General features: G+C 34.5%; 1 protein-coding gene across 1 annotated transcript in view; it reads right to left on the reverse strand.

The window, feature by feature from the left end:
• Positions 1–10,491, reverse strand: part of Ask1 (apoptotic signal-regulating kinase 1) — a 34,089-nt gene extending 23,598 nt beyond the window's left edge. The window contains exons 1-10 of the mRNA XM_085958808.1: positions 10,286–10,491; positions 9,808–10,004; positions 8,048–8,242; positions 6,514–6,689; positions 4,824–5,102; positions 4,502–4,672; positions 4,285–4,397; positions 3,548–3,749; positions 575–692; positions 136–311 (exon numbers count right to left, since the gene is read on the reverse strand). Of these exons, the coding sequence (XP_085814934.1) occupies positions 136–311; positions 575–692; positions 3,548–3,749; positions 4,285–4,397; positions 4,502–4,672; positions 4,824–5,102; positions 6,514–6,689; positions 8,048–8,242; positions 9,808–10,004; positions 10,286–10,352 (1,694 nt within the window). The 5' untranslated portion in view covers positions 10,353–10,491. The remainder of the gene's footprint in view (positions 1–135; positions 312–574; positions 693–3,547; positions 3,750–4,284; positions 4,398–4,501; positions 4,673–4,823; positions 5,103–6,513; positions 6,690–8,047; positions 8,243–9,807; positions 10,005–10,285) is intronic.
• Positions 10,492–11,707: the final 1,216 nt, after the last annotated feature.

Genomic DNA, 11,707 nt, shown 5'->3' on the forward strand with positions numbered 1-11,707 from the left:
CTGAATATATTATCTAATCAATCAATTGACATCTTCAAAAACTGAAAACAAAACTTTACATGTTAAAATATAGCATAATTCATTTATTATAAAATCGTATATTATGTATTATTTTCTACCGATATGTACTCATACCTGACACTTCTTATATTATTTGCTTTGAAAAACCAGTCATGGACTTGTTTGCATTCTTTTTTCCCCTCCAAGCACTGCAAACAAACATTCGATATGTGCAAGGATTTCTCTTCGGCTCCTAAATTTACAATAACATAGCTGGGCATGTACACTTTCGATGGCTCCAAAATTAGCATCTGAAAACAAGAATTGAAACAGATTCAGTAAACCGACGTCTTTCTAACAATTTGATAAACACTATAGTATAAACGCGTAACTCCTTAATTGAGAGACAACGTGAGGTTCTTTTCACATAGCCAGAATTTGAGCCCGGGACCTTCCGCATGCTAAATTTGCTAGTAACAATACATGTACCTAATAGAAGAACATGATAAGATATTAGATTACTTGTGTAATTTATACAAAATATCTACATATTATGTATAACAATGTTACTTACAGGAAAACGTATACTATTTTCTATTGCAGGCTTGGCGGCTTCAATGAAGAAGTCCATCCAGAATTTGAAGACATTTTCTTCCGCTGAAGTTTCGCTGTCTTCACTCTTTCTCCGAAATCTAAAACATAAAACAAAATAATAATAATTATATCAATAAAATTATGATACCTGTTTCTAGATGAGATAAGAGACAACGGGTCGCTCTCTTTAGCATCAGTGCCAACATCGGCAACATAGTTTTTCTTGCCAGATCTAGTAGGCTGATCTAGCTTATGGCTGAAAATGCTAAAAACATTTTGATTCACTATCTCAATTTTGATTCGGAATGGAATTTAAATTCCTGGGTGAAATTTTGATAGAAAGAAAGGTGGAGCCAAATGCAATCTGGCGAAGGGTGGAGGTTTGGGGTCTCTAGGGCATTTCTAGGGCATTTCTAGATATCTTTTTTCTTGTTACCATGTCTGATCCTAATCTATATATATATAAAACAAGTCGGGTTAGTTACACCATTTATAACTCAAGAACGGCTGGACCGATTTTTATGATCTTTGATTTGTTGGATTTGTCTCCGCCCCGAATAGCAGAATAACTATTAAAATATCGGATAAATCACGGAAAAAATAAATTATGAAGAATATTAATTTTCTCATACATTTTGTATGGAAAGGCTTTTGACTGACATCGATGAATTTGAACGATGATTCGAAAATAAAAGAAAATCACAAAAAATTTAAATCCGTATACAACGCCATCTCTGATACATGACAGAAACAATAAAGAAGAAACAAACAAACAAAAGAAAGAATGATAGTCGAAATGTCTAACTGTCAATGGTGTAGTGTGGCCAACATTTCGTGCTTCATGTCAACAGCTCAATTTGCTTGAAAAAGATACTCATTGGGATATGACAATCGCTGAAGCAATTGTTTCTGCATCTCCATGTCAGATATAAGTATCAGATCAGTATTTCGACATGCTGCCCATCGAATACACCTGAACTGTGGAACAAGTAAAAGGATGACATGTCAGAAGACATTTTACATCGAATTTGTGTCAGTTCAGCAAATCCCGATCTCGAGGTGAATGAGGAGATACATAACCAGGCTTTGTTTTTGATCGAATACATGTGTTACCTTATGTGCGGCAGTTTTTTAGTCAAGTTAGGAATGCCAATGCCACATCGGGGAATGAACGACGCTTTCAATCGAGAATTGGAACGTGATCGTGAATATGATCGAGATGCATTGAACCAATCAGTTCGAACGAATGTACCACTGTTGAACCCTCAACAAAAGGAAGTGTACGATACGTTAATGAAGGCATTTGATGATGGAAATGGTGGCTTATTTTTCCTCGACGTGCCCGATGGAACTGGGAAGACATTCCTCATGTCATTGATTTTAGCTACTGTTCGTGCGAGATCCGAAAATGCTGTAGCAGTTGCTTCTTCTGGGATAGCGGCCACGTTGTTAGAAGGATGCCGAACGCCTCATTCAACATTGAAATTGCCGACTGAAAAACCGACATGCAACATTGCGAAATACTCAGCAATGGCCAAAGTTTTGTTAGCAAGTAAAATCATCACCTGGGATGAATGCACAATGGCGCACAAACGCGCATTGAAAGCACTCAATCGAACTATGAAAGATCTGCGCAATGACTCAAGAAGTTTTGGAGGCGCAATGATTCTACTATCTGGCGATTTTCGCCAAACACTACCAGTCATTCCAAGATCGACCGCTGCTGATGAAATAAATGCTTGCCTCAAATCATCGACTCTGTGATGCTATGTGAAGACACTTCAGCTGACGACAAACATGCGAGTTGCATTGCTAAACGACCCATCTGCCGAAGATTTCTCCAAGCAATTGCTGACTATCGGTAACGGCCGTGTTCCTGTCGATGAATCGAGCGGATTGATTTCGTTTCCGCTGAATTTTTCCAATTTCGTCTCAACTAAGGACGAACTCATCAACAAAGTGTTACCGAACATCATTGCTAATCACAAACATGACAATTGGTTGAGTGAACGAGCATTCTTGCGGTAAAGAACAAAGATGTCGATCACTTAAACTTCACAATTCAAAATCAAATCGTTGGTCCACTGCATTCCTTCAAATCTATCGACTGTGTAACAAACGAAGACGAAGCAACCAACTATCCAACTGAATTTTGAAACTCATTGGATCTGCCTGGCTTGCCACCGCACAATTAACGACTGAAGGTTGGCTCGGTAGTCATCATTGAATTGAAATTGAATTACAATATGTGAACTTACCAGATCCAGGATTCGAACATGGGACCTTCGACACTATAATACCGGCGCTTAATCCACGTGGTCAACGTGTGTGTACAGTTCAATATAATTAAAATACTTTTCATTTTGATTTGATTTTTGCACATTTATTGAACTTATTCATTTTGAGTATTCATTTTAACTTAATAAAAACTGAATTTAATTCAGCTAATAAGTTAACACAAGATTATTGATTCTGAGGCGGTACGAAGTTTGCCGGGTCAGCTAGTAAGATCATAAAATATGGGCCTCCATTTTACGAGAAATGGATGTTAGCCGCTTGCTTAACCTATTGGGTCCATACTCTGACTCCAAACAGAAATTGAAAACGGGCACCCATGACATTATAAGCTGACTTGTAAGCCGTTCGGGCATCGTGGGACAATGTGAAATTGGTAAAAATTATTACAATTTTTTTATATGCTCTGGGAAACTTTTCAAATTATACAATATATGCTAAAACGATAAAGATAATGTTATGGATAAATAGAAAACAAACATGGTGACTTAATGTTTGACAGAACAGATAGGATGTTTAAAATTGTATAGTATTTGACGTCTCTATCATTTGAATGGCTTTGGTCAATAGTCAAGACGTATGGAATCTTTATACCAATTCAATATCAATATCAATTATTCAGGACAAAATAAATTGTAGAATATAGTGCAACATTTACCTGTCAATGAGTTGTATATTGCCGATAGTAGATTTCAAGTACCAATCGGGGGGTTTCAATTTGAACATGCATTCAGAGGCTTGGATTGCTTTCATGTAGTCCTGGGCAAGAACTGATATTTCAAAAAAGGTCGCGACATCCCAATACTCCTGCAAAGATGATAAACTTCCTTTCTTTCCAATTAGATTGTTCAAAATCATACCTGAAAATAAACAGGGCCAATAAAAATTTGTCCAGAAAATTCAAAACTGATGAATATTATTTTATGTCAAAATTGATATGTACATACCAACGTAACCCTTAACTTTGAAATCATTAAAAATTGGGATAAGTATTATGCTATGATGTATTCCAAGGCATCTGTGCTAACAGTGGCTCTGTGGTTAATTAGTGTCACTACGAAACATATTATCTACAAATTAGAATGACAATATATCTACTTTGCGGACATTATTGGTTTTTTATTTACCACTAAAACTGAGGAAAAATTGATGAAAGTTTTTATTCATTGAACTTTGAACTCCCTATTTCGCTTTAAATGTTTCTGTTTTCTTTTCTGTCTTTCAAATCATATTAAAGCATTCTTTTTTTTATTTATGTTCAAAAAATCTAATTATTTAAACACATACTTTTTGAGTTATTAATATTTGATTGTTGAAAGTCAATTTAGTATTCTATACACAAAAATAAAGTCGGTCATTGATGGATTAAATGTGTATCAGCTCTATCAAACTTACCAACATGCTGAAGCTCTTCAGATTTAGAAAATTCATTCCCGGCTATGACCAAAAGTGTGGCCAAGTTCACACCAGCAAATTCATTTGGTTGAATCTCAAAACCTTTTCGATACCTAGAAAATAATTTAAGAACATCGGTTTATAAAATTTTGAGAGACAAATAATCTATGACAGAATGGAATGTCTAGTCTTAGCCATAGTATGAAATTTTTCTTACCATATAATAGCATTATTTAAACTGTCTGTGTCCTCTTGCATGGACTCAACAAATTTATCTTTATATATGCGGCCACAGAGACAGAGCATGTCTGGGAAATGATTTTCTTTCTTTTCCAAGGCCTTCACACACACTTTCAAAGCTGCTTCACGATCTCCCTCTTGATTTCTCCTAAAAACATAATATGTATTTAATTTAAATATAATTAATGGCAACATTCCCCAAGGGATACTCGGCGGACAGTTCATATTGGTACATCTACACCAAATAAATTGAATTTTTAAAATGTATGTATGTATCTAAATATATTATAATACAATACCTATTTAAAGCGAAGGCGTAGAGGTAGCGTATGAAGGGAACATTAACAAAATTCTTCTTCTGCGGAATCGTCTTGAGATCATTCACCAACTGGACCATGGCATCGTAGCCTTGAATTTCTCTAAACGAGAGCATCATATTGATGACAACGTCGCCGTTCAGTATGTTGGGATCATCCAGTCTTTTGCGCATGTTCTGTAAGACTTTGGCCAGTTCGGCACCCTGATATGTATCACGGGCCTTCCTTAAGTCAGATAAAAACTTCTCCGGTAGATGTGCCCTGTAAAATACCAAAGATATAATATTTAGTATAAAGTGCTCAAACCTTCTGTAACCTGAAAATGTAAATTTGAAAATAGTATAGGTAGTTCATGGAAGTAATAAATCATTATTTTACAAATTTAATTACCTTGTTTTCATCATTCTGCCTGTCTGAATTAAAGATTAAATATGTAAATATTTTTTTGAAAGGAGCAGAGCTTGTGGGCCTCCACAGGGCGGAGATTACATTCACAGACATTTTTATTGGAATAATTAATTGTAAGAATCAAATACATATTGAATAAATGACATTTTATGATTTTATGATTAAGGCCCTCCTCCCACGGAGCAACTGAAGTCCAACGGAACTGAAACTAAAATTCCAACCAGTATCTAGCCAATGTATTTCAATGGCGGCTCGCTGACGGCGAGACTGAAATCTCTCAGCTTCAAAACGGTCGCGAAGAGACGCGACATGCTAGTCGCGCGGTCTCTGAAGTTTCCAGTCACCGTAAAACAGTGGTACCAACATCATTAAATTCGGGGAAAAATCATATTTTCTTACCAAAATTGGTAGCACTGCGAACAAGTGTCATGCTATACAAACCATTAACAACCCAAGACGTCAATAGTACAAGATAAGCAAAATTGAAATAACCTAATTGTATTTGAGTTAACGCAGCAGCGTGCGTGTTGTCAGTTTTTGTACAAAACAGCTGATGGTCCAATTTGACAGTTTGAGGTTATGTGATTTTTATTTCAAGTGGCTTCAGTAGCGCCGTGTGTTAAGCATCACATTCGTCAGTTTATGAGTACCATCACCAACCAGTTCTGCCAGATTTCAGTTGCGCCGTGGGAGGAGGGCCTAATGAGAATTTTTCCATACACAAGATTCCAATCCGCAAGCCACGGGAACTCTCACACTAGTCTACTGTGAATGTTAAAATATTCAAATATGTGTTTGCTTGAGAGAGTAATGTGACATTTAATTTACTTTTCGTGAACATCAAAGCCAAAATTACACCCAATATGATTTTAAGTGTTCCAATACTTTGAGTGCTTCAAGTCAAATAACGTTATCCATATGAAATTTTCTTTTAGGAAGGACAAAACACCATCATGAATTTAGATATTGATAATCATAGAAGGATCCCAATAAATAATAACATCTGTATCTGAGACCAGTGTATCGTATGTCTGAAAAAAAGCCTTTTAATTTAATATTTTTCAGCTTGATGTCTTTTGACTTTCAGAGGTGTGATAGACTAAAAAGGTGAATTAGCTCTGATGATACTTTATGTACAAAATCTGTACTTTTTCCCTGAACCCTGCACGACATCCGACACCCGACACCCTGGCTCTGAGGTGCACAGATAACCATGTGTGTGGAGAAAAATTATGCATTTTAAAAATGATTCAGAATATCTTACTTTGACTGTATTTCAACATCTTGAAATATTTGTCTCAATTTTAATCTTAGTGGAACATGTTGCTTAGGATCAGGATAATCGTCTCCTTTGTACTTTGATGGGCCAGAAGGAGTCGCCACACACATTCCGTTGTCTAGCAATTTGTACGACACAAATGTGTAGTTTTTACATAACAACTGTAAATAACAAATAGGGTATATTAATACTAACGACCGAGTGCAAAAACACTTCAACTATTCATAATACATTTTTTTTTTAATACTTGATCCTTTACTTAGTAGGTAGGTAATAAGATTTTCACCTACTTTTGTTGTATTAATTTATTACTTATATATAAGTGGAAATTTACTGTATTCATTGTCAGTGTGCATTTGCCATTGGTGAGTATGCATAGTGGCTGAAGATGCCGAAAGGCGAAACTTGGTTCGCAAAAAATTACAAATGGAATAATATAAAACTTAAATCCATCAGAACAAATAAGTATTCTGTATTATTTAACACTTCTGTACCGTACCTATTATTACCGCTATGTATATATTTAAATCTAATAAAAAAGGGACAGGAGAAAATGTGTTTCTTTCTTTTAAAACTGTGATCAGACATTTATTATTTCTTCATTAGATAGCATGGAGTAGATTAGGGGCCATCCATAAATGACAGCTTGACTTAAAGAAGTGGAATGGTTCTGAAATGAAGTGCAGGCAGAAAGAAAGATTATTGCCCAGAAAAATTGCAAAATGAGCTAAAGGTGCCATCTTATGAAGAATTTCATAAGCTATTAGTTGGCATACTTAAAAAAAAAATGATTGTCCTAACACTCACTCAAAAAGACATTGAAATTCAAAAGAAAGACCATAAAGGTCAAAAACATTTTACAAAGAATATTTATATTTTTTTTTTCCAAAAGTATATATTTAACTAGACTGAATTGTGATGGAAATAAATATAAAACTGACATGTAAGACAACTTTTAAATTTGAGTTTAATAAGTTTTATAATATAAATAATAAAGTTTTTTCATTTTATCTCTAAACTGAATTAAAGTGACAATGACCTTTTCCGCCTGCCCTGCATATATGTGATTATTTGTGACGAATAAACGAATTTGTGGAAAATGTGACATCCCAAAACCAACAAAATATTTCTTGAGAACATTTAAATGCATTCTCGATACTAGTGTAGAAACTGAAATAGCTAAGTATTGACAAAAATTATAATATTATTTGCAAAGTTATAATTCAAATTGATTCGCAGATTGTTGAAATAATATAATGTAGAGGTACTTATTTTAATACGTGTTGTGGAATTAACTAAGAAATAGATAATATAAAAAATATTTTGCACATAAAATGTCATCTTTATGAAGGGATAAGTAGATCAATAATAAAATACGCATAAAGTCTTACACTGTACTGGACATGTAAACATCCTCAAACGGAACAAAGTCTATGGTACGATGGGCATTTCAACATGCCTGAAAAAAATTAAAATCAAATTTTATCTCAGTTAATAATAATACACAATATGCATTTACCATTAATCTTGTTGTAGTGATCGTATCAGTGTCATGATAGAGAATAATGTTCTCTTTCATTCCAAAACTTTCTCGTACTCCTAAATGATAAAACAGTGTGCAATGTTGCCATTGGAGACTCAGGTCAACAACGGCGACATCTGAAAGGTAGAATGAATCCAAAACATTTGTCTCTCCAAAATCCAATTTTTTGAACTGAAAAGAAACAAAATAAACATCAAACTGGTAATGGTTCAAATACATAATCATCACAATATGTACTGTCACAATAAGCTGCCGCTAGGGGAAAAAAGTGTGCAATGTCGTTTTTCTTGGTATTGAAAATGATATCAGACTGATGCTCCCATCCCGTAGCACATTTTAAACGAACATTGTCAGTTAACAAAATCTGCCGAAATTGACAGAACAACAATGAGGTCACCTCACGCATCCCACGCTACATTGGTATCCGCATAACTCAATAAACATTTTTTATTATTTTCTACATGCCTACACATTTTCAACTCATGTCAAAGGCGGGAACCACACTGATTGTGGTAGCCGATTTCGGAAAATTCATGAATTTAAGAATGAAAACCTAACCTAACCTAAACTAATCCAACCTAATAAATAATGCAGTATATCGACTATTTTCAAAATGTGTTTGCCGCTGGCTTCCCCATAACCGACTTGTACCCAAAATACTAATACATTAGTGTTGGCTCTCTCCTCATTGAATTTATAACGAGACTTATTGATCATTCAAAATATTTTGCAGAATGACGAAACCATAGACTAAATTTGTCACCATACCAGCATGTGACAGTACATGACGTGATCATAATGTATTTAAAATCTAAACTTTAACCCTCAATCATGGTCCCCACAAGGTGGGGGCTGACAGGGCATTAGCTTAGGGGCCCGGCGTGGTGGGTCAACCAGATAAGTGAGATAAACTGAACCGAATAGTAAAAAAGTCACATGCGGCGCTAATTTACTTCACAAGTTAATGTTGGTTATGGTTTTAAAATATGTAGTTATGCAAAGCAATTTTTGATGTGTGTCGATACTCGACATTTCAATAACTCAAGTGGATATATTAAAAAATACTAAAAATCGCTAAAAATATACTAAATACCTAAAATTACCTCAAACACCATTTGGAAAAAGTTACTGTAGAAAGCCATATTGCAATTTAATCTTAGTGGTAGGTAGGGGGGGTACCAAAGATCCTGGCATTTGGGCCCGCTTTAGAGTGTGGGGGCCATGGATAGAATATCTATTTATTTTATTGATAATTTCAATTTTCATGTCGGTGTAAACTTACTGTATTGTACTTAATACTTGCAAAATGAAAGCATTGAGGAACCGTGGAGTTAAGGAATACTTTGATCATCAAAAACCATTTTACCCTTCTATTTGAACATTTAAAAAAAATCGGAAGTAGGTAGGTATATTACATTATTTTATATATTATGAAACCAACATCGAACAAAATTGTGTCGCAGATGGCATTTTGGAGAAGAGATAGAGTCGATAAGAATAATGAATAAAGATATTATTACATAGGTAGTGTACTTCTTTCTACAAATGAGAGCCTTCAAACAGTTAATTACTATTTGGACCATCACAACCGAAAACAATGTAATTTTGTCATGAAAAATTGAACACCCAATGTAAAGTTGAAGAATAGGGAATTCAAAAGATTGATAAGAAAAAGTGCTATCTCATGAAATCAAAGTTCATTGATGGGATTAACATTTAACATTTTTGTTAAATACCTGAATATGATTAAAATTGGCCAAAACTAGTTCTGCTGCAGCCATGCATTCCTCCAAAGCCCTCTTCTGAGCCACATATTCTGGCTGGTATACATCAATAACACAGACGATATCAATCCGACTTCTTCCACTGGCAGCTTGGACAGTATTTCCAGAACCATCGCTACAAATACTGGCACAGTTGCTTCTAACTTCTCCTAAAACATTCATATAACAAGTGTCACTGAGTGGTTATCTATTGTTGTTTTCGCAATACCATAATCAGTATTGGAACACAAGTTTTATACACCCACATACATAACTTAGAAAGTTGAAAATAAACCAATAACAGTAAAGAATAAAACAGCAAAAATACTATATTGCGTAATTTTTTTAATAGCACTTATTGATTGTTATTTAATTCAGGGAATATTCTTCTTAGAATCACGGAAATAAGTATACAAAGCGAGAAAAAATCACTGTCAGATTGCAGACTAACCTTGAGGGTCGTCCGAAGAAGCGCTGGCATAAATTGCTGACTGTGTAGGCATTATCTGTCTGGACATTTTGATTCCCAGAATCTGAATGTTTTGTAGCTACCAGTTACCACTCAATACAATCATGCGTAAAAATCAAAAATATTGTTATCATAATTAGGATCTCTCAATTCAAACATGAAGTTGCTCAGATTCGAAGTGTACTAAAATGTTGCCAGCATTAAACAACTTTTATTCCACAAACATAATACTGGCAGCACCAGCACACATATGGAGGTTTTTATTTTATTAATGTTCAATAATATTATTTTAAAGATTTTTCTTGATTTTACTAGTACCTATGTCTTATATATTAATATTGTCAAAGTATTTCATGCACTATTTAATTTTTCGAAAAATATCAAAAATAAAATACCTACCTATAAACAATATTTTCTAAGGGACATTTATTATGTACCTACGTATCAAGTAGGTAGGTACGTACGTAGGTATCAAAGAGAGGTAGGTAAGGAAATTATACAGACTAGCTCAGTGTTGCCAACCGTACTATAATTATAGTATTTGTACTATAATTTTGGTCCGCGTACTATGTACGATATAAAACAGGTATAGTACGCCCAAAATACTATAATTTTGAATATCGGAAAAATATGTAAAAAGTACTAAAATTTCGATATTTCCATTCGATAAATTGGTGCAAAGTACTATAATTTCGCAATATAAGAAGATTTGGAGAACTTGGAAAAAATTGCGCGAAAAACGTAAAAAAATCCCTTGACTTTGGCTTAAAATAAAATTTCTTGAATTCTTCGGTAAGCATTTTTCGTGGCAAGAGGTAGGTACCTAAACAAAAAGGTGTCTCTGAGAAACAAAAAACCTGTACATTTTCAACAGATGACAACGCGTACTATATTTTTTCCCCAAATACTATAATTTTGGAGGCTCTCAACTATAATTCCACTTTTAAAAGATGGCAACACTGGACTAGCTGGGCCAACTGGCTCTTGCCAGTCTGTTTCGTTAAGTCTTGCAGACAGCTTTTTGTCATGATAACAAGGTGTTGGATTTTAATAAAATTATGAAGATATAGTCTCCCTTCGGGATGAATTTTCATTCACCTCAGACAGTTTGACATTTCGCTGATTTGACAGTAAAGTTATGATTTGCAAGTCGTCACTGCCAATATAAATTTTAGGTCATATACGTAGTGTAATCTGGAGTCCAGCCTTCAAAATGTCGTCTGATACCACCTCAGGCTGCTAGTCCTAGCAGAACAGCTGGCAATCGCCGATTACTACCACTGATATTTTGATCAATATGTGTGTAGGTATATTAAATAATGTTTCGTTATATCACGTGCATTTAAATGTGATCAATTATACAATATCTCAATCATCCAAATATAAATCAATATAATAATATAT

The sequence above is a fragment of the Rhyacophila brunnea genome, unplaced genomic scaffold, assembly GCF_057557595.1.
Source record: "Rhyacophila brunnea isolate RB1 unplaced genomic scaffold, BYU_Rbru_1.0 scaffold_11, whole genome shotgun sequence".
Lineage (NCBI taxonomy): Eukaryota > Metazoa > Arthropoda > Insecta > Trichoptera > Rhyacophilidae > Rhyacophila > Rhyacophila brunnea.